A 27,031-nucleotide genomic window follows, 5' to 3' on the forward strand; every position below is an offset into this window, starting at 1 on the left:
AAGATATGGTGGTCCTTCATTTGAAACCCCAATAAGGTACTTGGAAATTCTGAATCCACAAACGCAAATAGTTGCATATGCTTCTACATTGTTAGCATCAGTGAATCTTCCATTTCGATAATAGTTGTGTGAAACAAAACGGAAATAGTTGTGTGAAACAAGAAGGAATCTTTGGCCTTGGAAAGAAAATCCAATACTAAATGTCAAGTAAAAAATGGCCCTACCTACTGTACATGTTAATGGAGCTTGACTCAGGATGAACATAACTTCCCAAAAAACCCTTGGTTATGCATATAAATCAGAGATGGTGCCCCAATTACCTATCACACTCCAAGGGAAAGTGAGTAGCAATCGAGGAGAAACAGAGATATTAAGGTGGATGCTGTTGAAACCATGAGCAACAACAGCAGTAAGAGTAAGATCAACTCCATTGTTGCCATCTTCAGGCACGCCGACCGCAAGGATATATGTTTGATGGCTCTAGGCTTCGTCGGTGCTGTCGGTGATGGATTCGCTATGCCTGCTTTATTCTATGTCAATGGCATCGCGTTCAACAATTTTGGTGCTAATTCTCATAACTTACTTAGCAAAACCAACCAGGTATATGTCTCCCAGCTCTAACTCGTTTCATACTCTCTTTCTCTACCAACTCACTAAATGACAAGATAACTGAATCTTGTTTGAAAATTTGTTCATAGATTGCCTTGTACTTACTATGTGTGGCTTGTGGGATTCTGGTTGCTTCTTTCATGGGTGAGTATCTATCCTCTTTTATCTGTTTATCTAATTTCTTGTTTGATTCAAGGAAATTATAAATCCACCATGGAAAATGTTACTTAAATGGGTATAAACTTTGAATCCCAAAAGAGGGGTATTGCTGGACAAGAACAGGGGAGAGACAAGCCACGAGGATGAGAGCTAGATATCTTAAAGCTGTCTTAAGGCAGGATATTGGTTACTTCGACCTGCAAATGGGCAGCACCACCCAAGTGGTCACCAGTGTCTCCAGCGACACCCTCGTCATTCAAGACTTCCTTAGTGAAAAGGTGATCATCACTGTACATAACTCACAAAATTCTGTATCTTTGGCTTTCTTGATTTTAACTGGGTTTTTCCTTTTCAATCTGAATTTATTATCAGTTGCCCAACTTCATAATGAACGTTGCGACCTTCATTGGATGCTATGTGATAGCTTTTGTGTTGATGTGGAGGTTGGCCTTGGTAGCTCTTCCATTTGTAGTGCTAGTGATAGCTCCAAGCTTAGTATGTGGAAGACTTATGATGGCTTTGGCAAGGAAAGTTGGGGATGAGAGTGCGAAGGCCAGTAGGACAGTGGAGCAGGCTGTGTCGTCTATTAGGACGGTTTACTCTTTCGTCGGAGAAAGCAGGGTCATGGGAGAATTCTCAGCAGCACTGCAAGGATGTGTTAGGGTTGGGTTGAAGCAGGGTTTGGTAAAGGGTATGGCTATTGGCAGCAATGGCATTGTATCATCTATCTGGTCTATTTTGTTTTGGTATGGAAGCAAATTAGTGATGTACCATGGAGGGAAAGGAGGAACAGTATTCACTGTTGGAGCCTGCATCATCATTGGTGCCATGTAAGTCTTTCTCGTACTTGTACCCATTTGCTAGTGGCTTGATTCACTAATCTGATTCTCTAGTGAAATTTTATAATAAGAGTTGGTGAATGCTTACTTCATTTGATAAAGTTTCTAAATTCCTGTGGAACAGATCATTGGGCAATGGTTTTGTGAATCTGAAGAACCTGTCTGAAGCTTATGCTGCTGGAGAACGTATAATGCTGGTAGTAAACAGGGTACCAGAAATAGATTCATATAATAGTGAAGGCGAAATTCTACAAAGCATTGCAGGGGAGGTCGAATTCAAACACATAGAATTTGCTTATCCATCCAGACCAGAGAACGCAATCCTCAAAGATTTCTCACTCAAAGTACCAGCAGGAACAACAGTTGCCTTAGTTGGAGGAAGCGGTTCTGGAAAGTCTACAATAATCTCTTTGTTGCAGAGGTTTTACGACCCACTCCATGGAGAGATTCTTCTTGATGGGTTCAACATTGTAAAACTTCAGCTTAAATGGCTTCGATCTCAAATGGGTTTAGTGAGCCAAGAACCAGCTCTATTTACTACCTCCATCAAAGAAAATATACTTTTCGGCAAAGAGGATGCCACCATGGATGAGATAGTTGCAGCAGCCAAATCTGCAAATGCTCACAGTTTCATTTCTCAACTACCTCAAGGATATGATACCCAGGTTTGATTTTGTCATTCTTGACTTGAACTATTAAGTCATCAAAGCACCAATTACAAGCAGAAACTCACAAGTTGAACCTGCAGGTTGGTGAGGGAGGCACACAGTTATCGGGTGGACAAAAACAGAGGATAGCAATCGCAAGAGCAGTGATCAGAGCACCTAAAATCCTCCTATTGGACGAGGCAACAAGTGCATTAGACTCAGAATCAGAGAGAGTTGTTCAAGAAGCACTTGACAAGGCTGTTATAGGCAAAACTACGATTATTATAGCACACCGTCTTTCAACAATTCACAATGCTGAGATGATCGCTGTAGTTCAAAATGGGCATATCATGGAAACAGGATCACATGCAGATTTGATTCAGCATGAGAATGGATTGTACAGCTCATTAGTTAGACATCATCAACAAGAAGAAGCAGGGCAGAGAACCAAAGAGGAAGACAGCCCGTCAATACCCCCATCATCGTTTCCGCTCCCAAAACATGATAACATCATCACCAAGCGCAAACTTTCTTCAGATAGTAGATCCAACCCTGCAAATTCAAAACCGCCATTAATTCAAGTGTTGCAAAGGGGAGAAGGCATAGAAGAGGAAAAAGAAGAATTGCCTGTGCCATCATTTCGGAGACTTTTGCTTCTTAATGTTCCAGAGTGGAAACAAGCCATTTTGGGATGTATTAGCGCAGTGCTGGTGGGCACAGTGCCGCCGGTGTTCTCATTCTTGATGGGCAGTGCGATATCTGTCTATTTCTTGCCTAGTCATGACGAAATTAAGTCGAAGGTGAGGATGTATGCGTTCTTACTTGTTGGTTTGACGATATTCTCATTCATTGTAAACCTGTGCGAACACTACTACTTCGCCGTAATGGGTGAGTTTCTAACAAGGAGGATCAGGGGAAGAATGTTGTCGAAGATTCTTACCTTTGAGGTAGGGTGGTTTGATCAAGATAGCAACTCTAGTGGGGCACTTTCTTCAAGACTCGCCAAGGATGCCAATATGGTAAGCAAGAAGCCATCTCATCTCGTACAAACCTTCTCAAAAGACAATAAAAACTAAACATTTTATTTGGTAAACTCTGTAGGTCAAGTCACTCGTTGGGGATCGAATGGCTCTCCTGTTACAAACGTTGTCATCAGTACTCATTGCATGCACCATCGGTACAATAATTGCATGGAGGCTTGCGATAGTAATGATGGCGAGTCAACCCCTTTACATCCTCTGCAACTACTTACGACTTGTCGTGCTGAAGAAAATGTCAAGCAAAGCCATTAAAGCCCAAGAAGAAAGTAGCAAACTTGCTGCAGATGCAACTTCAAACATTCGAACAGTCACTGTTTTCTCATCCCAAGCTCGAGTGCTTGACATGCTGGCCAAAGCCCAAGAAGGGCCACGAAGAGATAGCATTAACCAAGCATGGGTTGCAGGTATTGTTCTTGGCAGTAGCCAATGCCTCATGTACTGCAGTCGAGCCCTGGACTTCTGGTATGGTGGAAAGCTCATCTCTGGGGGATACATTACAGTCAAGGAATTTCTTGAGACTTTCTTTACCCTACTCATCACCGGCCGTGTCATCGTCGACGCCGGCAGCATGACCAGTGACTTGGCAAAAGGTATCTTATCATATCTCATGTATTTTATACATCATGTATTCCTTATTCGTTGTATATTCTATTTTTCATGTTTAGGAAACACAATATCTGATTCAATCTTTACTGACAAGGTACCGACGCCGTTCGCTCTGTATTTGCCGTTCTGGATCGGGAAACTCGGATTGAACCCGATAACCCGAAAGGCTACAAGCCCGAAAAGTTGATTGGTCAAGTAGAGCTGCGTGACGTTCATTTTTCATATCCAGCAAGACCCAACGTCATCATTTTCCGTGGGTTCTCTCTTACCATTGAAGCTAGAAAGTCAACAGCATTGGTGGGTCAAAGTGGTTCGGGAAAGTCAACCATCATAGGCTTGATAGAGAGATTTTATGATCCGTTAAAAGGAACGGTGGAGATCGATGGGAGGGATATAAAGGCGTATCATCTCAGGTCGTTAAGGAAACACATTGGTCTGGTGAGCCAAGAACCAACGTTATTCGCTGGAACAATCAGAGATAATATTGCCTACGGCGCCTTGGATGGATGTAAGATTAGTGAAGCAGAAATCGTAGAAGCTGCAAAGGCAGCGAACGCTCACGATTTCATCACGGCACTTAAAGATGGATACGGTACATGGTGTGGTGAGAAAGGAGCGCAGTTATCAGGAGGGCAGAAGCAGCGGATTGCGATAGCTCGTGCCATACTGAAAAATCCGGCGGTGCTGTTGTTAGACGAAGCGACGAGCGCGTTGGACAGCGCGTCGGAGAAGGTGGTGCAGGAAGCATTGGAGCGCGTCATGGTTGGGAGGACGAGCGTGGTGGTGGCGCATCGATTGAGCACCATTCAGAAGTGTGATGAGATTGTGGTCCTCCAAGGAGGGATGGTGGTGGAGAAAGGGACCCACTCAGCTCTTTTGGCTGCGGGGCCCAGCGGTGCTTATTACTCCTTAATTAAGCTCCAAAAGACGCCAGAGCAACATCTTTGCTGAACGTCTAAATCTGTAAATCATAATGAAGCATTATTGTATGCAAAGAAAATAAAGAGTGTCTACCAGAACAGAATCAAAGTCAGTTCATGAGTCAAGCAAAGAGATGAGTGAGAAATATTACTAGTGTCCAAAGACTACTCGCCTGAAAAACTCACCTGATTTTCAGGCCAATCATCCCAAATTCGTCTAAAAACTGCCATTCCAAATTCCACCAAGCACAGTTTCTTCCCCACAGGCTCAACTCCCAAAGAAAATATTTTTATCCATGGAGAAATTTCATAAGAATGGATCTTCTATAATGAGTAGTAGTTTCACTAATCTGACCTTGTTTTGTGGTTACTGCCACAGCTTTAGGAAACTCAATTGTTCTACTTTTGGTTTGCTAACATACCTGAGTCCATTCATCCAAAAACAACACACCTGAATTCCAACTTCTGATTAATGTGCAACTCTTATTTGCAGAACCAGAGTTATTCCATTCAAGAGATATGTTTGGTTCCCAATTTGTGTAAGAGAGCTGTACACTGGAGAAGATGGACATTTCACTCATAACTTAATAAAATCTTGGATGGAAAGTGATGAACGTGTAACTTGTAATTTGAGAGGTGCAATTTGTAATTTAGGGCATTAAAACATACAACCTACAGTTTAAGCCTCACTAAAGCGTGCAATCTGTAAAAAGAAAGTACGGAACCAACAGACCAGGACACATATCTATTTTATACTTAGGAGAAATCAGCAGTCTAAAAGTCAAACCAGGATCATGAACCCCTCAGGGATCGATGCTTGTGGGTTTCGTAGTTTTAATTCAAATTGTGCTTTCAACCAAAGAGACTATTTGCATATTTGAGTATTTTCTTCCAATTAAGTGTAAACATCCTTGGTGAGCATCCGGCCATTTCTGGAAAAGAAGATCAGTCTACATAAGTGATATGAAAGCCTCACATATGGATTATGCATCAAACGTATAAATTTAGAACCATTGAAAGAAGGGAATTGATCATTGTTCACAGCAGCTTATGGTAATGACAATTATGGGTCATTTGATGGGTCGGTCATTAAGGGGAAAAAGGAAGAAAAGGAAATGGTGATTGCTATTCACCTTGTAATCTGAATCCTTCATGGAGAACTGTCCAAGTAATTAAAAGTGTTGCCTCCCTTGGACTCTCCAAAGAGCAGAAGCTGTCAACAAACATATAAAATTTGGAGTCTCAGAAAGAAGGAAATTAGTGCTCATAGCCAACTTAATTATATTGATAAAGACTATACAGCAACAACAGTTATCAGAAATACCTTAGTACAATGAGAGGTTGTAAAGCCCAACAAGGGAGGAGAACTTTCTTCATAATGGCCCAACAATGGACCAGATAATCAATTACAAATTTACACCAACCTGTTAAAGACAGAGAAGGAACCAGAGTCTGATACTGATTTAGGAACCTACATATAAAAACATCGGGTAGCAGTTATACCACCTCATAATATATAGCAGCATCCTTGGATCAAAGCATTAGAATCATCGAACAAGATCTCTCATTATATTACTCCTTAGGATCCTTCGCCTTGGGAACTGACCAATGTTGGGGGACTTGGATCTGAAAAAAGAAAGTTTTGGAGGCAAATGCAACAACAATGCCTGTTTTTGTGACTCTGCCAGGAATTCCCATGTTTGGCATTCAACACGAAATTGAATTAAAGCAGGGGGCAGCTTTGGCATGCATCGAAGCTCAAACATGCTAAGTTCAACATAACGCAAAGCCGTCATATTCTCCATTGACCTTGGCATATATTTAAGATCATCCCAATGTGAAAGATGTAATACCTCTAGCTTTTTTAGCTGTCCAAGACCATCAGGCAGTGCTTTAATACTTGTTTTGTCCAAAAAAAGTTCAACCAGAGATTCTTTCAGGTCACCAATCGATTCAGGGAACTTATTGAGTGAGGTGCAGTTACTGAGAATTAACACTCTGAGAGAACTCAACCTACATATACTGTTTGGGAGTTCCTTAAGAGAATGGCAACTTTCCAAGTTCAAGTGAACAAGTTTCTGAAGCTTCCCAATAGATTCATGTAAATTATCCAATTTTCCACAATTATCAAGATACAACTTCTCCAAGCGAGGAAATCCTGAGAAGTCAGGAGACTTAAACAATGACCGACAATAACTGAGTTTAAGAACTTTCAATTGTTGAAACAACTGTCAAACAAAGAGATGAATATAAAAAATTAAGGTCTATTAATACACCTCACACAAAATGAAAGAAATGCAATTAAAAAAAATATATCACTCACCTTATTTTCATGCCAACTTTTCCAAACTTGTTTCATTGAGCCAGAACTTAAATCAAGAGTAACTAATTCTTCATGATAAAAATTGGCAGGTAAAGTTTCCAATGGACAATACTGCCAACTCAGCCACCTTAACCCAGAAGGAAAACAATCAAAGCTTCCTTTCAAGGTTGCACCATCAACTTGTAGTAATCTCAGTTTAGGCATCATCTCGAAGCTTTTAGTAAGTAAACAAATGTTGTCATTTGGATCAAAGCGAGAGAGAAGACCTTCAGCATTTTCATTGCCCTGTGGTAGAAAAATAATGTACACAAATATTGATAAGACATAAAAATGTAGAAATTCTGTCAATGTACTCCATATTTATGTGTGTGGCCTTAAGTCACTTATTCCAAGTTCTCCGTATATATTATGATCAGATGCTTACCTGGATTAAGAGCTGAAGGGAAAAATAAAAATGATTCACATAATTAAGTCTTACCTTTCGACCATTTAATACTTGTTTGATTTTGTCATCAGACCATAGCCTGCTGTGTTTACTAGGTTCCATAGGCCTCCGATTGTAGACAATTGCCCTTCCCATATCTCGAATTTGATCGTGCATCTCCAATGTTTTCGATTCATTAATCTTTAAAAGGGATTTTCTACACAGAACTTGTAAACGATAATCTGGTTCAAAGCCACAAGCTTCCCATATGGAAATCACAGTTTCTTCTTCCCATCCTATGAAAAAGCATGCAGCATCTAGAAACATGGCTTTCTCAATATCATCTTGCAGATGATCGTAGCTCATCTTCAACTTTCTAAAGACATCATTATGAGGAATTTGGGTCAAAACCCGATGCATGCTTTCCCATACTACTTTGTCTTTCTCCATGGATAAATCAGAACCCAAAACCTCCAAGGCTAAGGGCAGCCCTCCAGTGGTGGATACTATATCAACTGAAATCTGCAGATAATCATCAGGAGGCTGGTCCTTTGAAAAAGCATACGAACTAAAGAGTTGAAGACTCTGTTTATCATTCAATCCTTTTGGCTCATATGTTATTCGATTACTGTCAGGAACTACACTTAGAATGTTGTGATCTCTGGTTGTAACGATTATCCTACTTTTAGGGCCAAACCAACTAAGATCACCAGCCAATGCATCTAATTGGGTACGATCACCCACATCATCAAGAATGAGAAGCACGTTTACTTTTTCAAGTCTTTCTTTTATCAATCTTGATCCTTCAAAAAGACTGGATATTTTTATCTTCCTCCCATAGATACCGTAGAGGAGTTTCTGTTGCAAACTAACTATACCATCGGGTTCTGATCCTTCCTTTCTAATGTTATGAAGGAAACAACTCTTTCTAAAGTTTCTAAAGATGCGATTGTATAAGGATTTAGCAATGGTTGTTTTCCCAATGCCGCCCAAACCACAAATCCCTAGAAATTGAACATCATCAGAGCTGTTGTTTGATAGTAGAAATAACAGAGATGCTATGCGAGAATCTAATCCAACAGGGTGTTTGACTTCAATCAACGGGACCATATTTAATCGGTCCCAGGTTTGGTCAACTACTGAACGTATCAACTCAGATTGGTCCCTGCAATTAGTTAATTGAAGTCAAAAGGGAGAAGTCACAACTCACAGCCGACAATACGAGTTGGAGGTGAACACAAATCTTTAAGGGAAAAAAAAGAAGCAGCAGCAGAAGGGAAAAAAAGAAGAAGAAGCAGCAGACTTACCCATCATCAAAAACCCATCCACTTTTATCTCCAACCACACGCAAAGCGTTTTTCCATCTCCAAAGAGTTTGAGGTTCCTCCTTTCCATGTCTGCCATGTGAAATCTCAAAATTTCCAGTTTGATTCTTTACATCCGATGTGTTGACATTGAAGAAGATGGGGAAAATGATTTGACCGTTTGATCTATGACATTCGAGCATCTGATCAAGCTCCCAGAGACACCATCTGCTTTCTGCGTATCTTTCACTGAAGACAGCAATCGATAGCTTGGAGCCTATTATTGCTCCTAAAAGCTCTGGCCTAATGTCTGCCCCTTTCCGTAGCTCTTTACTGTCCATAAATGCATAGATCTCGTAATCCTTTAGGGCACTGTAGAGTTGGGAAACGAAGGTCTCGCGGGTATCTTCGCCTCTGAAGTTAATAAACACATCATAGCTGCTCGTAGATCCAACCTGTGACTCCGCCATGAAGATTGCAGTTGCAGATGGAGAAAGATGCAATAATGAGATGTTGAGGAAACCAGTTCAACTACAGAGGAACGATGATTGACAGAGAGAAGTCCTGCGACTGGTCAACTCTCAACGGGAGGGAAACAGCGATTTCACTTCACTGCTGTGTCAAGATGAAGGGGGAAGAGAGAGAGAAGAAAGGTTCAATAATGAAGAAGCAGTTCAATTAGCGAGGGAAGATGATCCCACATTTAATGCTCAACATTAAGTTCAACACGGAACCGAATCAGCGGAAAATCATTTAAGAAAACTAGTAGTGATATCTACTACCCCACTCGGACTCAGAAACCGACAAATTTTGGTGGCATGATGGCATCCACTTAAAAGTGGAATTTTTATTCTTGATAGTCTAGCAAAATTCTAAACTATTTAAACGAAAATGCAGATTCTAAGAAAAACCCTTTTTGCATTTTTTTTTCAGCCCCTCCCCTGCCCGTTCTCGTTGTCGAAAACCAAAAGCGGTGTATCTTTTCTGCCTCTTTTTCAACCCTTTCCCTTTCTCACTCTGCTGATTGCAAGAAGACGTAGAGAGAGTCAAGAGTGTATGCGCGCGTGAGAGGGGAAGATAGATTATTTTTCTTCCCAAAGTCATTGTATGATCTGTAATTCTCAATCTTCAAATGGTGAAAGGGATAATCAACAGTTTGATTTATCTTCTCATGAGCAACAACTATCTTGAGCATCACTCTTACTTCAAAAGAAAACGAAACAGGGCAATAAATTCAAAGAAAGGGTTGCCATTGTTGAATCATTACTCGGCCACATCATATGACGACATTTTCCATGGTCTCCGGCAACTGTTTTCCGTTGTCGGAGATAACCTGACGCTTGAGAGGTTCATAGATTACCACAGCACGAAGGTAAGGCGAAACCCTGATAGAGACGAAGGGCTTTCTTTGCTTCTGTTGTTTAATTTTGCTTTTCTTCTTTCAATCCTTCCTCTTTTGATAGAGCCCTTCGTTTTGAGAGAGGTACATGGTTTCCATAACCAAAGAAACGCTGGTTCGGTTTCCAGCAACGACAGGGGAGGGGTGGCGGTCTGCGGCGGCGGCGGGGTTTTCAGGAAAGCATAGGAAGAAGGTGAGTAATACCTTCCTCCATGGCCGTCTGTATGCTGTTTACATATGTGAGCATTTTCTTCCAAATAAGCGTCGCCATCCTTGGTGAGCACCCGGCCAATTTTCTGGAAAAGAAGATAGATCACTATAAACCTAAGTGGATTTGAAAGCCTTACATACGGATTATGCATCCATTGTTCACAGCAACTTATGGTAATGACGTTTATACAGAAAAAAGTATGATGAGAATCTAAAATTCCAAACACCTTAACATGGTAGATGTTAAGAGTTGTTGAAGTTTTCTCTCAATATTTTTCTCTTTATCCAGCCATTCAAAAGTTGGGCTTCTCTCCTCATCCAGTCTTCTGTTCGACAAACGTCTGAGAGCCCTATCCATTTCACTTCTTTGTGGTGGCACAGAACTTGTAAAAGTAAAGTAACTTTTGCTAGATCTTCAGGACAGGCTAAGAGTTCTCTGATTCTTTGCCTTTCTAGTGAGAACTCCAATGAATTACAATGAACTCGGAGTTCAAGTAAAGCAGATGGTAACTTTGGAATGTAGTGAAGCTTGTTACGCCCACTAAGTTCAAAGTGAAGCAAACACGTCATATTCTCCATTGATCTTGGCAGAGTCATAAGCTTATAGCAAAATAAGAGCTTCAACACCTCTAGTTTCTTTAACAATCCAACCCCATTAGGCAATACTCTAATATCTGTATCGTTCAGTGATAGTTCAATCAGAGATTCTTGTAGGGCACTGATGGATTTAGGCAGCTTCTTGATTAAGATGCAATGATCGGGAGTTAATCTCTGGAGAGAACTCAACCTGCATATACTATTTGGGAGTGCCTCAAGAGAACAACAATTTTCCAAGTTCAAGTAAACAAGCTTCCGAAGCTGTCCAATGGAATCATGTAAATTCAGCAAAGAATCACAGTTATCAAGATACAACGTTTCTAACTGAGGAAATCCTGAGAAGTCGGGGGACATGGATAGAGATCTGCAACAACTGAGTTTCAGAACTTTCAATTGTCGAAACAACTGTAAAACAGAGTGTTGGATATCAAATATTAATGTCCATCAATACCCAAGTCAGAAAATGAGGAGATACTGTTCCAGGAAAGAAAAAAAATGAGAGAGAGAGAGAGACATTACTCACCTTATTTTGAAGCCAATTGGTACAAGTTTTTCTGAAGGACCCATTACATAAGTCAAGCATAACTAGTTCCTCATGATAAAAATCGGGGGGCAGTTCTTCAAATGGACAGTTCTGGTAACTCAGCCATCTTAACTCAGGAGAAAGACAATGAAAGCTTCCTTTCAAGGTTGCCCTGTCGATTTGCAGATCTTAGTTTGGGCAACTTCTCGAAGCCTTTAGTAGGTACTTCAGTGCTGTGATCTGAGGAAGATAGGAAGAGTCCTTCAACCAATTCATTCCCCTATATATATATATTTGTCAATGTACTAGGCATATATGCTTACCCAGAAGAAGAAGGAAGAATAAAGAAATTAATTGAAAGAAGAAAAGATCTGCGTGACTAATTTGCTTTTACCTTATCTGCATGTAGTACTTTCATGATATCATTATGAGACCATAACCTGCTATGTCTACTTATGTTCCATAGGCCTTTGGTTGTACACAGTTCTCCTCCCCATGTCACGAAGCTGATTGTTCATCGATAACTCTTCTGCTGTATTAATCTGTAAGAGAGGTTTTCTCTTGAGGCTTTCTATATAGTATCTCGCTTCAAAACCACAAGCTTCCCATACGGAAATTACAGTTTCTATCTTCCATCCAGTGAAAAAGCATGCAGCATCGAGAAATATGGTTCTCTCGATATCATCTTGAAGATCATCATAGCTTGTCTTTAACTTTACATATACATCATTATGCGGAATTTGTTTCAACATTCGATGCATGCTTTTCCACACTTCTTTGTCCTAATTAATAGATAAATCAGAACCCAAAACCACCAAGGCTAATGGCAACCCTCCTGCAATTTGTACTATATCTACAGAAAGCTGCATATAATCTTCAGGAGGTTTGCTCATTGAGAAAGCATACAAACTGAATAGCTGAAGACTCTCATCCCCATCCAATTCTTTGGGCTCATAGATTTTTCTGTTAGTTGCAGGAATTCCAGAGAAAATGCTCTGATCTCTAGTTCTTACAAGTATCCTACTTCTAGGACCAAGCCAATTGAGATCACCAACCAATGCTTCTAACTGGGTATAATTGCTTACATCATCAAGAACGAGAAGAGTATCCGTTTTACCAAGTCTTTCTTTTATCAAACTTGATCCTTCTTTAGAGCTGCTTAATTTGATTTCCTCCCCAAAGATCCTTTCGAAAAGTATCTTTTGCAAACGATCAATGGCATGGGGTTGCGAGGCTTTCTCCCGAATGTTCTCTAAAAAACAACTCTTGCTGAAGTCTCTGAAGATATGATTGTATACTGCGGTCGCAATGGTTGTCTTCCCAATACCTCTCAAGCCACATATCCCTATAAACTGAACATCCTTAGAATTGGTATTTGACATTAAAGATAAAACAGATACCACATGATGTTCCAATCCAACAGGATTTCTAACAGGAATCAAGGGAAGCTTATTTAATTGAATAGACACCTGTTGAACAATTGAACTGACTAACTCTGCTGATTGACCCCTACAATTTGCTCATAGAAAACAGAAAGGAAAGGAAATTTCAATTCACAGCACAGTTGGAAATAACAGCACAGTTGGAAATACTGAAACCACATGCTCTTGAAGGAAGAAAGCTAATTATAAGACTTTTTTTTTATCTCCTACTACTTTCAAAGTGTTCTTCCATGTTTGTAGAGTTTCGGTCGTCTCTTTGTAGTGAATTTGAAGTGAAATCTCAAAACACCCTGTTTGATTTTTAACATCAGAAGGAAAATGGGGAAGATGATTTGACCGTTGGTTCTATGACATCCAGCATTTGAGTGAGCTCTTGAAGGCACCATTTACTTTCTACGTATCTTTGGCTGAACACAGCAATCGTGATCTTCGAGCCTTTTATTGCTTCAAGAAGCTCTCCAATATCGTCTCCTTTACATAGATCTTTGCTGTCAAGGAAAGTATGGATTCCATGATTTTTTAGAGCACTGTAAAGATGGTCAATTAATGGGTCACGTGTATCTTCGCCTCTAAAGTTGATAAAAACATCATAACTTGAAGATCTAGCAGGTGACACCATTATGATTGCAGTCTAGCCACAACACAGTGACAGAGAGAAAGGTGCGACTTTGATTCTATTGATGAGCAACAATAGTTCGTTTAACATCTTTATCTAACAAATCCATGTTGCACCCATCGCTATAATTCACCCAGATAGAGATTTCAGCCATAGATGATTGTCCGGTTTCTTTCCCAGAAGCTGCTTCGAAAATCTTTTCATGGGCATCCTTCGTGCAAGAGACCAGTATATCGGCACCAATAAAATCCCCTCTCTGTTCTCACCAATAGCCTCAGCTCACCCTTGTAACTCACCAAGGTGAAAAATACACTCTGCAACACAGCCACATCAAATAATTAGGAACATTAGAAGAAAGGAAAAACAGAACCATGAATTTGATGGCTTGGGTTTCAAACTATATAAAAAATATAGTCTTAAGTAACGTGCATGATTTAAGACCAAGCTTTTGGAGAGAACTCAGTCTGCTACATGTATTGTCTGGGAGTTCCTAATTGAAATGCAATTAGAAAGATCAAGCTCTTTGAGAGAACTTGACTTATACTGTTTGGAAGTTTTCTAAGTTCATAGCAAGAAGTCAAGTTCAAGAAAACAAGCAGTGGATTCATGCAAATTGACCAATTCTGTGCAATAAGAAAGATCCAACTTCTCCAATCGATGAAATCCCGAAAAGTCAGACTAGTACATCACACCAATTGAGTTTAAGAACTTTCAATTGTTGAAATAGCTGTCAATCAACATACAGACGAGACATATATATACATGCTTTTTAATTTAAGAGACAGATTAAACTATCCCATTATTTTTATTTATTAAGTAAAAAGCTTGTATTACTAAATTAGGAGAAAAAAAACTCCCATACGTAAGAGGCACCAGGGCGACCCAGGAGCAAAGGGGGGCCAAGAAGAAAGCCAGAACCTCCAGGGGTCCCACCGCTAAATAATTTTATTAAATTAAAGAATTGACCCATATATATTTTGTGGGCCCACACATATTTGAAAAAATGATAAATTATTGATAATGATATATTTTTTTTCGACAAAATATAGGTAAAATTAAAGCAACAATATAAAAAAAATATACACATGACTTCAAACCTAAAAAGTTAAATGCAAACCAAAATTTTCATTGATAGGAGATGTAAACCAAAAAATTTAGGTAAGAGAGCAAATCAATGGTAGTTAATTACCTACTAACATAGACATTTATTCACAATACAAAATCAAATAATAAAAATTGCGAAGAAATAAAGAAACATAGAATATAAAATCAAATTAAAAAGAATAACAAAAGAAAAGAGAAAAAAAACAATGAATAAATTGAGAAAGAGAAAGAGACTTAATGGGAGAGATTTTCCAAATCAAGCCACGCTATAGAAGGGGAAGAGAATAAATAGGAAAAAAGAGGAAGAGGAGAGGAGATAAGAGAATAAATAGGGAGAAGAGTTAGTTTAATTAAATAATATTTTGATTTTGAATACCTAATAAGATTCAAAACCAACCACGTATAAAACATAAGAGAATAAATAGGAATAAAAGACGAGAGAGAAGAGAGGGAGAATAAAAGGGATTGAGGATTAGTTTTTATTAGGAATGACATATACCCAACATTACATAAAAGACATAGGGGGCAAAAGGACATTACATATAGGAAGAGAAAAATCAAAAATTAAAGGAATTAGGGAATATGGATAAAATTTTAAAAAATCCGGGGGGCCATGGCCCCCTCCGCCCCTTCATAGGTCCGCTCCTGAGAGGCACATCATCAACCAGACAAACTGGTGGTTTTAACCACCATACCTCAGATACATTGAATAGTTTAAGGCCTCTAAGCTAACAAGTCTCCTTTGCTGTTAAAGCCAGAAAGTCATAGAAGACAAACAAAGATTTAGTTTAATTTTCAGAGCTAGCAAATTACAGCTCCAATCCTAAGTTTGGCTTGCTAAGGAAAATGTCGCGAATGGCTTCTAGTTCAACTTGAGCGGCAGAAAGTGCCCTTCCTTCTTCGCAGGCTTTTTTGGTGGCTCAACAGAAACTATCTGTGCTCGCCAAACCTTCCGCAATCTCCCCACCACATTTACAGGATCCACTTTTCCAATTACTGTCATTTTCTGCTCCTTCATATCCATGGAGATGGAAACGACTCCTACAAGAAATTAAAAAGACCAAAACTTACAAAAGAAGAACCATTTTTTCCCGGTTTACCTGTTTTTGGTCAGGAATTGAAGTTTAACTTTTGGAGAATGAAATCGATACTTTGGAAGAGTTGAGACTGATTTCATGGCCTTTGTCTTTTCTCAGTCATCATGTACGTCAACCTTCACCAACATTTTCTACAAAAAATACTAGCCATGATCAGAGGAAATTCACTCAATTAAAACACGGAAAAGAAAATCTCTGGTGCAATCAATTAAAACTCCTGGAAGAAGTGGTTTAAAGTATGTATGAACTGAAATATAGAAAAAACTGGATTTAGGTCGAATTAAGAAGCAAAAGAAGCACCAACCTTCATTTCTATCTGGATTTCAGGTATGTAACCGGGAAAACAAGGAAACAAGCAGGGATCTCAAAACTGGAAATAGAGAAGAAGAAAACAGAAAGAGAATTGCGCACTAAGCAATGTAAAATATGGGTGAAGGGAGAATCCATTCTCCATCTTATGGGTTTGGATATGAGAAGGTTTAAATGAGATTGTTATATCATTTGACTTTAATGAGTGTGTAGTATGGACATTTCACTCATAAATTAATAGAATCGAATGTAAACTTGTAATTTTGAGAGTGCATTCTGTAATACAGGCACAGTATGCAACCCAGAATTCAAGCTCATGCGTGCAATCTATAAAAAATTCTCAAAAAATAGAGAAAGAGAGAGAATATTAAATCCAATTACTTAAATGCCTTACCCCATTTAACGCTGGTTGGAGATTTCTTCTTGTCCGATGCAAAGGGATCTCCCTTATCGCTGCTTTTTGAGTCGTTTTGCTTCGTAGCATTCTTCCCCTTCTCTGATTTTTTCCCCCTCCTCCTCAGCTTTATCGGATTCGGGCCAGAGCTCTACGCGTCTTTTCGTCTTCTCAAGTAGCTTCTTGTTGGGTTTAGTGATGAAAATCACTATCTGTGAATTCAAATGAATTTGGTGGGTCCCACAGGAACAGGGAGGTGTTGGATCATAAGAGGGCCGGGAGAGGAAATGGAGAGAGAAAAAGTGAGTTTCTAGTGACATTCTAAGGGGGCCAAAAACGGGATAGCGGGAGCTACCTGGGGCAGAAAAGGGCACTCGTGTCTCTCCAGCAACCCAGAAGCGAGCGGATGAAGGGCCAAGAGCAAGGGGAAGGGACAAGGAGCGAGAGGAGGACCGGTGAGGAACAGACACACCAAACGACAGAAGATTAAAAAGGAAACCCCCGGGAGAGCTAATCTCAATATCGGAAGGAACCACGAAACTGGGTTGTTTGCACATTCATTCGTGGTGGTTTGTTGTTTATTTGCTTGTGATTGCCAATTATATTGCACAAGATCCTTGGTTTATTTTGTTCATTTGGGTGATTTGTTTAATCATCCGGTTCCGTGGATAAGGTCTTGTTTTCTACAGCTTCTTGATGAGAGTTTCTAGAACGACATTCCCAGTTACAATTACTGTAACTTTATCTTGTTCACAATCGATCGTTGAGTTGTAAACACCTGAGAAAAAAAACCCCAGACGGAAGAATGATTAATGAGATTCTGAGCTGAAATTCGACTGCAAAGAGAAGAAACTCAAAATGGAATTCAGAATCTCCTGGTTCTGTACCGTTGAAGCGTCGCAAAAACCTGTCGATCATCTGGCAGCATGCCTCGCAGTGGGTGCGGATTTTCATATCCCATGTCTTATAAAACGAGTGATGAACACCATCTGAATGTCATTCATCCCCAAACATCGTCTGCCCCTCTTTTATGAGGAACAAATCCACCGCTATTAGGTTGTACCCGATGGGAGTAATTTCGCATCCTACAAGATCAACATACGACGAAAGGATTTGGGCTTAAATGTTTTAGCTCAATGGTATCTCCTCCCTCAAGTGGAACCCTGAACCAATCAAATCCTTTGAATTCATGAAACAATTCTATGCGACCATCTGGGATGTTAGATTCAATGATGCCGTTGATTTCCATGCGGATTTTATATTTTATTTTCTGTAGATACAAGCTGCAACGTCCACGTAGGTACAAGTGTTAATCCTCCTCACTTTGAAAATAATAAATTAATTAATTAATTAATGTATATTCCTAACTGGAGGGTATCTATTCTATTACTATATAGAGGAGAAAATAAAAAGCAAATTAAGGACCTCTAGGTAGACTTGTGTCAGCCTCCAAGGATTTGGTACTTTTACTACATAGCAGCTCATCAACGCAGGGCATCCAACATTCTCTACCACCACACGATACGATCCAAGCTCAATGAACCTCAAGTTTTTCAGGTTCTGTAAGCATGGTATGTCCTCAATTATTATTTTCAAGAAACGAATTTTAATCAAATTAGGGGGCAGATTAGGTATGCTAAGTAGATTGTGGCATCCAAAAAGATCTAAGGCACGCAAAGACGTCGTGGTCACCATTGTTTTGGGAAGACACTGTAGTCCAATGTTGTCAAAAAGATTTAACACCTCCAACTTGTTGATCGATAGTCCAAGTATCATCGGGAGTGCTGTAATCCTCATCCCCTCAAGGAGAGCCCAGTCAAAATTTTAAGGTCACTGACGGGAGGAGGCAATTCTTTGAGTGAGTGACAATCAGCAAGATCAAGTTTCTGGAGAGAATGTGAAGAACCAATCGAACAAAGCAAGATCAAGTTTCTTTGAGTGAGCGGCAATTAGCAAGTAGAAGTTTCAGGAGAGACCTTAAAGCACCAATCGAACAAGGCAACTCTTTGAGTGAGCGGCAATTAGCAAGATCAAATTTTAGGAGAGAGTTCAACCAACCTATATTGTACGGAAGTTCCTCACGTGAACTGCAATCCATAGGAAGAAACTGCTTGAGAGAATTCAATCTACATACACTGTCAGGGAGTTCTCTAAGACCACGACAATGAGACAAGTTCAAGAAAACAAGATGTTTTAGCTTCCTGATGGATTCATGCAAATTAACCAATTCTAAGCAACAAGAAAGATCCAACTTCTCCAACTGAGGAAATCTCGAGAAGTCCGGAGACTTAGACAGTACTATACAGTCGTTGAGTTTAAGAACTTTCAATTGTTCAAATAGTTGTCAAGCAAACAAAAATATGAATGAATGATATTATTAATTGATATGAATGAACAATATACTCAAATGGAGAGCAAAATTCTTTGAGAGAATAAAACACAAATACCACTAGCTTACATTATTTTGTGGCCATTTATGCCAAGCTTGTCTAAATTTTCATCCACTCAAGTCAAGTGCAACTAGTTCTTCATGATGGAAATAGCAGTTAGCTCTTCCAAAGGACACAAATTAGCCACCTCAACCGAGAAGGAAGACATTGAAAGTTTCCCTTCAAGATTGCTCCGTTAACTTCTAGTAATCTTAGATCATGCATCTTCTCAAAGTGTTCCATACATAAACAAACTTCTTCATACCACTGAAAGTTACAGATGATACCTTCAACAATTTTATTCCCCAACATGAAAGAAAAAATAGTCTAAATGATTATACAAGTAAAATATAGAGGTTTGTTAATGTAGTTATGCCTGTAATGCATTTATAAGCATTTCATCATTTGAGTAGTTATTACCTTACATCCCTTCATGATCTTATCAGGAGACCATAATCGGCTATGTTAACAAGGATTGTTGTGCCTTCCATTGTAGGCGATTCTCCTTCCCATATCTCTAATCTGGTTGTGCATCCACAAAGTTTCAGCTTTCCTTTCATAATTTGACATCATTTTAGTCCCTAAGAGGGATTTTCTCTTCAAAACTTCCAAACGTCTTCCAGGCTTAAAGTCACAAGCTTCCCATATGGAAATTACTGTTTCCACCTTCCATCCTATTAAAACCATGCATGTGGGAGCGGCAGCAGGCCCGGGCACGCCCAAGCAGGAACAGCAAGATGAAAAGGGGCCTGAAAACATCATCGCGAACCCAGTGAAAAAACGGATAATGAGAACAGACCGGGGGCACGGCACAACAAACCAACAAAACCAAGACTATGAAAAAAAAAAAAAAAGGGCCCCTCCATGACTGGGAGTGGGACCGAGAACCGACGGGAAGTCACAGAAACCAGAAAACAACCAAAGGGTGGAGAACGAGACAAGCCAACCTCCCCCCCCACCCCTCCACACATCACCACGAAGGCAGCAGCCGGCACCCGGACGCTGAAACGCCAGGAAGAGCACCACCACCGGCGGGGCAGGGGAGGAGCAGGACGGGCCACAGCCACGATTACACGCGCCCCGAAGAGGGGAGAAATGGTGACCAAACCAACAACCAACGTTAAATAGTAGACCCACGACCAACGAGGCAAAAAGGATGAGTTGACTGATATCAAAGCACACAGCAGAAACGGTGAGGAAAACAACACAAAACAACAGATTGGGTCACTCTTAATACACAGAGAGACAGAGAACGATGGGCTCCAACAAACAAAAAACAGAGACTCCCCAGGGCCAGCACGCCACCACACCAGCAGCAAGAAAGCAGCGAAAACCCACACCAACAGCAGAAGACCCACAAAAGAACAGCCCAGCACGCAGGCAACCAAGAGGGGCACAAAAACAAAGGGGCGCCGAACACAGAGCAGAAACGGGCGACAAAGGCGCCGGAAACCCGGAGAAGCAACGGAAGCAAAGGGGAACGGAGCGATGGCGCAAGCCACACCAGCAGCACAGAACAGAACGCAAAACCAGAGCGCGAAGGGAGAGAAGGAGAAACAAAGAAGAAGAGAGAGAGCAAAAAGACAAAGAGCGACGGAAGGGCGGGCCAAAAGAAACGCCAGACGGCGAGACGACGACCCCCACCAACAAAAACACGCGAACCGAGAGGACCGGCCGAGGACGGAAGAACAAAGAAGGGGAAGGGTGGAACGGCAACGAACCAAGCGCCAAAAAACATTTTGCCAGGGAAAAAAGGAGACGTCGCACTTGGACTGTGCTGCTGGAGCAGTGCCACGGGCCGCGCGAACCGCATGATGGCGTCGAATTTCCATCCTAAAACATGCAGCATTGAGAATCCCCATCCTCTTCTATGATATGGGTTTTGAATCCTTATTTGGGATACTCTCTTCAGATTTTCCAAATCGCATATAGGCTTAAACCCGCATCTACGAGACTCCTTCGCTGGCCCAACATAGACCATCTTTACTTGGTAAAGCTTCCGCAATTTCCGCATCACATCTAAAGGATCCATTCTTCCAATTAGTGTAATTTTCTGCTCCTTCAAATCGGCGGAGATGGAATCCAGTTCTACGAGAAATTAAAAACACCAAAACTTACAAAAAAAAAGAACCATTTTTCCTGTTTTTGGTCAGGAATTGAAGTCAACTTTTGGAGAACGAAATCGATACCTGAAAGAGTTGAGACTGCTTTCATGGCCTTTACCTTTTCTCTGTCATTATGTATGTCAACCTTCACCACCAGTTTCTGTAAAAAATACTAGCCATGATCAGAGGAAATTCACTCAATTAAAACAGGGAAAAGAAACTCTCTGGTGCAATCAATTAAGACTCCTCGAAGAAGTGGTTTAAAGTACATATGAACTGAAATATAGAAAAATTTAGTAATTAAACGATGCATCTAAACTGGATTTAGGTCGAATTAAGAGGCAAACGAAACACTAACCTTCATTTCTATATGGATTCCAGGTATCCAACCAGGGAAAGATCTCAAAACTCGAAATAGAGAAGAAGAAAACAGAAAGAGAATTGCGCATTAACCAATGTCTCTTCGCAATTAGAAAGGAAGATCTCTATCCCAAATTTATAAAGAAACAGAGTATCCCTTTTAATGCATCATCGGATTTTCCAGCAGGGGATGGTGGGATTATCCAGCTGGGGTGTGGGAGGGTTTAAATGCAATTATTGTGTCATTTCACTTTAATGAAGGGTAATATGCACATTTCAATTATGAATTAAGGGCCTGTGTCACTGTGTGGTTACGTGAGTTTAGAAATTTCAAATTTATAGAATCATAATTCATAAAATTATCTGTTTGGTTAACTGAACATGTGAAATGAAATCTATGGATTCATCTGTAATTTTGTGAATACATAAATATTTAGCGTTTTTATAGTAAGGATGAAATCTCTGGATTTCACCTCATACCCATAAATCAACAGATTCACGTTTTTAGTGTAAAAAGATGAATCTTTAGATTTCATGAATCCAGAGATTCTCACAACCAAACATGTATAAATATCGCATTCATGAATCCAGAGATTTGATGGAATGTTAAAAGTGTGTAACTTGTAATTTTAAGAATGTGCAATTTATAATTTAAGACATTAAAATGTACAATCCAGAATTTAAGTCCCTACTAAAGCATGCAACCTGTTACAAAAGAAACAAAAAAGAAACAAAAAATATAGAGAAAGAATGACGGTATAAAACCAAATAAAATGAAAGTAAAAAAATGGAAAAAGAGAGCGAAAAAAAAAATATGAGAGAGATCACTTGATTGTGGAGGAGATAATTAGAATTTCGTTTGAGAAAGAGTTTTTCCACACTCAAACTTATAAGTGAGAGATGTTTATTAATATTATTTGAGTTATAATTTAAATATTTGAATGACACTTTAACCATAACTTAAACTCTCTTGATATTTTTAACAAAAAAAAAAAAAGCTCTCTTGATATCGATTAGAAATCAAATCAATTGAGAGTAGAGTTAGTTAGTTTGGATTTAAATTTAGAAGTTATTATTTACAGAGATCTAACAAAGAAAAAAGGAAGAAAAAAAAATCTTAATTTTAAGCTTTGTCAACTTTTCCCTTTTAAGTCCGAATGTGAAGAAGAATTGAAGGAGATAAGAAGAAGAAATATACAGGACGGAAGAGACAACTTACAATGTCGCCATGGATTGGTAGCAATGGCAGCCCTGACAAGTTCAAATTGTCACAAGGATAGCATTCATCCCCAAACATCGTCTGCCCTCCCTTTTTTATCAAGAACAAATTCACCGCTCTCAGGGTACCCGATGAAGTAATTTTGTATCCTCCAGAACCAGCATACCATGGAGGATTTGGGTTCAAATGTTTTACCTCAATGGCATCCCCTCCCTCCAATGGAACCCCGAACCAATCAAATCCTTTGAATTCATGAAACAATTCTATGCGATCACCTAGGACGTTAGATCCAATGATGCCGTTGATTTCCAGGCGGATTTTATAGTCGGTTTTGTTACCCTTTCTGTGGATACAAGCTGCAACGTCCACGTAGAGACAACTTGGCCACCAAGACTCATTTCTTAGATAATGACAAAGTTCCCTAATGTCGTAGATGCAAACACGCATAACCAACCTACTACTGCTACTAATATCATCATCGTTTGGGATCAGGAAATATCTAGAACCTTCCTCAGCAGTCTTTTGTAGCAATGGTACCCCACACGGTCTCTTATTTTCAAGAATATCTTTGAGAGGTGGTTCCTGCAATTTAGAGGAAAGGAGAAGAAACAATCAATTAAGAAATACCATTAATTAATTATATCAATCTGAAAATAATAAACTATATCATTAATTAATTAAGATACGTAGTACATTCATAAGTAGAGGAGGATATCTATTCTATTTCTATGTAGAGGAGAAAATAAGTAAATTAAGGACCTGTAGGTAGACTCGTGTCAGCAGCGGATTTGCTACTTTTACTACATAGCACCTCATACGCGCAAAGCCTCCAACTCTCTCTACCATTACACGACATGATTTAAGCTTAATGAACTTCAAGTTTTTCAGATTCTGCATACATGGTATGTCCTCAATTATTGCTCCCTTAAGATGAAATTCAATTAAATTAGGGGGCAGATTTGGTATACTAAGTAGACTGTGGCATCCAGAAAGATCCAACTCACGCAAAGACGTCATGGCCACCATTGTTTTGGGAAGACGCTGTAGTCCATCGTTGCCATAAACATTCAACACCTCTAACTTGTTCAACAGTCCAACACCATCAGGGAGTGCTGTAATCCTCACTCCCCTCAAGGAGAGCTCAGCCAATTTTATAAGGCCACTCATGGAATGAGGCAATTCTTTGAGTGAGTAGCAACCAGTAAGATCAAGTTTTTGGAGAGAGCTCAACCAACCTACATTGTATGGGAGTTCCACAAGTGATATGCAATCCAAAAGGAGAAACTGCTTGAGAGAATTCAATCTACATACACTGTCAGGGAGTTCTCTAAGGCCATAGCAAGAAGACAAGTTCAAGAAAACAAGCCGTTTTAGCTTCCCAATGGATTCATGCAAATTAACCAATTTTGAGCAATAAGAAAGATCCAACTTCTCCAACCGAGGAAATCCTGAGAAGTCGGGTGACTGAGACAGATATTCACAATGTATGAGTTCGAGAACATTCAAATCTTGAAACATCTGTCAAACAAACAAAAACATGAATGAACGATGTTACTAATTGAGAACATTCAATAATATTCTCAAATGGAAAGCAAAATTCTTAGAGAAAATAAAACACAAATACCACTAGCTTACATTATTTTGAGGCCATTTATTCCAAGCTTGTCTAAATCTTCCTTCACTTAAGTCAAGCGCAACTAGTTTTTCATGATGGAAATCAGCAGTTAGCTCTTCCAAAGGACAACACTGCCAACTTAGCCACCTTAACCGAGAAGGAAGACATTGAAAGTTTCCCTTCAAGGTTGCTCCATTAACTCCTAATAATCTTAATTCATGCATCTTCTCAAAGACTTCCATACATAAACAAACTTTTTCATGAAACTCACAGATGATACCTTCAACAATTTCGTTGTCCTACATGAAAGGAAAAATAGTCTAAATGATTATACAAATAAAATGTAGAGATTTGAAAATGTAATTATGTACGTAAGGCATTTTTTAGCATTTTGTCACTTTGAGTAGCTATTACCTTACTTATGTTCATGATATTATCATGAGACCATAATCGGCTATGGCAATTAGGAGTCTCAGGCCTTTCATTGTAGGCAATTCTCCTTCCCATGTCTCTAATCTGATCATGCATCCACAAAATTTCAGTTTTCCATTCATAATTTGAAATTTGAGTACTCCTTAAGAGGGATTTTCTCTTCAAAACTTCTAAACGGCTTCTAGGCTCAAAGCCACAAGCTTCCCATATGGAAATTACGGTTTCCACCTCCCATCCTATAAAGAGACATGCAGCATCGAGAAACATGGATTTCTCAATATCATGCAAATTATCAAAGCTTGTCTTCAACTTTTCATAAACAGTATCATCAGGAAGTTGTTGTAATATCCGAAGTTTGGATTCCCATACTCTTTTATCTTTTTCCATAGATAAATCACAACCCAAAACCTCTAGGGCTAAGGGCAACCCTCCTGTAGTGCCTACTATTTTAATTGAAAGATCTTTATAATCATTAGGAGGTTGGTTTGTTGAAAACGCATTTAAACTGAAGAGTTGAAGACTCTGTTGATATTTCAATTCCTCAGGCTCAAATATCTTTCTACAACTTTCAGGAACTCCACGAAGAACACCTTGATCTCTAGTTGTTACAATTATCCTAGTTCCAGAACCAAACCAACTGAGATCACGAGCCAAGGCATCTATTTGTGTACGATCACCCACATCATCAAGAACGAGCAGAGTTCTCATTTTCTGAAACCTTTCTTTGATCAATCTCGATCCTTCTTGAGAGCTGCAAATTTTTGTTTTTGTGCGAGAGATAACATAAAGAAGTTCCTTCTGCAAACAAACGATGCCATTGGCTACGGATGCTTTCTCCCTAACGTCTCCAATAAAAATACTCTTGCTAAAATTTGTAGAGATGCAGTTGTAAACTACTGTTGCAATGGTAGTCTTCCCCATGCCACCTGGACCACATATCCCTATAAATTGAACATCCGTGTAGCCAACATTTGATGTATCTGATAAAAGAGATAATACAGATTCTACGCGGGTTTCTAGTCCAACAGGGTTTTTGATATTAATCAAAGAAACATTAATATTCAATCGAATGAAAGTTTTTTGAACAATGTCCTCAACCAACTTTGATTCATCATCCCTGCAATTAGTAGAGAAGGAAATCAAGACTCACAAAAGAGCTAGAAGTGAAACTCCAAGCCTAGTAAAGTAACATCTAAACTAGATAAAGTTTTCTTGGGGTTAGAAATTTTTGATCAAAGACATATTTCTTTTCACTGCTGTGATACTAGAAACTTGTGAATGATTAAAAAAATGAGCTTAAAATACAAGATGAAACATATATGTAATGCTGGGTTTTTAACTAATTGAGAGACAAATTAGACTGACCCGGCATTGAAATCCCATCCACTCTTGTTTCCAATCGCTCCCAAGGTTTGTTTCCATCTCTGTAGAGTTTCGGGCGCCTCCTTCTTATGTCTTTGAGGTGAAATCTCAAAACATCCAGTTTGATTTCTGACGTTGGATGGGTTAACCTTGAAGAAGATGGGGAAAATGATTTGACCATCAGTTGTGTGACATTCCAAAATCTGAGTGAGCTCCCTGAGGCACCAGCTGCTTTCTGTGTATCTTTCACTGAGGACAGCAATGGAAAGCTTAGAGTTTTTTATTGCTCCGAGAAGTGCCGCTCCAATATCTTCTCCTTTCCATAGATCTTGGCTGTCAATGAAAGCACTGATTCCCCGATGCTTTAAAGCCATGTGAAGGTGTCCAACAATGGTATTACGGGTGTCTTCACCTCTGAAGTTGATGAAGACATCATAATTTGAAGATCCAAGTTGGAGATCCATAAAGGTGGTTTGCAGGTGTAGTAGATAGATAGATAAGATTCGATTCTGGATCGGTTAACGAAGGAAGAAGCTCTATCGGTCGGTGGGAGAATTGAGTTAGGTGGGTTTGAAGAGGACAGACGGACGATTGATGCGAGAAGAATGCCGCCTCGTTCTCCTGCTTCCGCTACCAGTGGTGTCAGGTGTGTAAATGTAAAATGAAAATAAGAAGATAAAATGTTATTGGCGACCGAGATGTCGACTTATACAGTTATACTGATACATACTGTGGCACTTTCCATAGCTAGACTTCCACGCACAAGACAAAGGAGGTTGGTTCACTGAGCTGAAGTCGTCCCGATCTTTTTCTTTTTCTTTTTCTTTTTCTTTTTCTTTTTCTTTTTCTTAGCGGTAGTAATATTTTGAGGAAAAAGCAAAAAATTTCAAATTCGAATCCTACCGAATCTTGCCAGCTCATAAGTCCACTAGATTTCCCTCCCTTTT

The 27,031-nt window shown here is 39.6% G+C and overlaps 3 protein-coding genes across 6 annotated transcripts; 1 reads left to right on the plus strand and 2 right to left on the minus strand.

Annotated features, from left to right (window-relative positions):
• The first annotated feature begins 340 nt into the window (after positions 1-340).
• Positions 341-4,991, plus strand: LOC149009007 (ABC transporter B family member 15-like). The gene is made up of 8 exons (XM_089163850.1): positions 341-600; positions 699-753; positions 868-1,046; positions 1,141-1,598; positions 1,732-2,272; positions 2,356-3,273; positions 3,356-3,884; positions 3,995-4,991. The coding sequence occupies exons 1-8, from the start codon at positions 394-396 to the stop codon at positions 4,849-4,851; spliced, it is 3,744 nt and encodes a 1,247-aa protein (XP_089019976.1). The 5' UTR covers positions 341-393; the 3' UTR covers positions 4,852-4,991.
• LOC149009008 (disease resistance protein RUN1-like) lies at positions 4,612-9,631 on the minus strand. 4 transcript variants are annotated; one of them, XR_016174693.1, is made up of 6 exons: positions 8,875-9,631; positions 7,622-8,732; positions 7,144-7,428; positions 6,145-7,048; positions 5,954-6,033; positions 4,612-4,861 (listed from the first exon to the last, which is right to left on the minus strand). XR_016174693.1 is itself a non-coding variant. In XM_089163851.1 (4 exons), the coding sequence occupies exons 1-4, from the start codon at positions 9,339-9,341 to the stop codon at positions 6,368-6,370; spliced, it is 2,544 nt and encodes an 847-aa protein (XP_089019977.1). In that variant the 5' UTR covers positions 9,342-9,631; the 3' UTR covers positions 5,633-6,367. The 4 variants fall into 4 exon arrangements, 1 of the variants encoding a protein (XP_089019977.1); XR_016174694.1 differs by lacking the exon at positions 4,612-4,861 and having other exon boundaries at positions 5,633-6,033; positions 6,145-6,244; positions 6,327-7,048; XR_016174692.1 differs by lacking the exon at positions 4,612-4,861 and having other exon boundaries at positions 5,633-6,033.
• A 10,531-nt stretch (positions 9,632-20,162) lies between these two features.
• LOC149009009 (uncharacterized) lies at positions 20,163-26,765 on the minus strand. The gene is made up of 7 exons (XM_089160919.1): positions 26,088-26,765; positions 24,705-25,839; positions 24,311-24,589; positions 23,435-24,193; positions 22,676-23,257; positions 21,181-21,256; positions 20,163-21,079 (listed from the first exon to the last, which is right to left on the minus strand). The coding sequence occupies exons 1-7, from the start codon at positions 26,546-26,548 to the stop codon at positions 20,163-20,165; spliced, it is 4,209 nt and encodes a 1,402-aa protein (XP_089017045.1). The 5' UTR covers positions 26,549-26,765.
• Between the last annotated feature and the right edge of the window lie 266 nt (positions 26,766-27,031).

Source organism: Hakea prostrata, chromosome 7, assembly GCF_041222555.1.
Source record: "Hakea prostrata isolate BN-2017 chromosome 7, UWA_Hpros_2, whole genome shotgun sequence".
Classification (NCBI taxonomy): Eukaryota; Viridiplantae; Streptophyta; class Magnoliopsida; order Proteales; family Proteaceae; genus Hakea; species Hakea prostrata.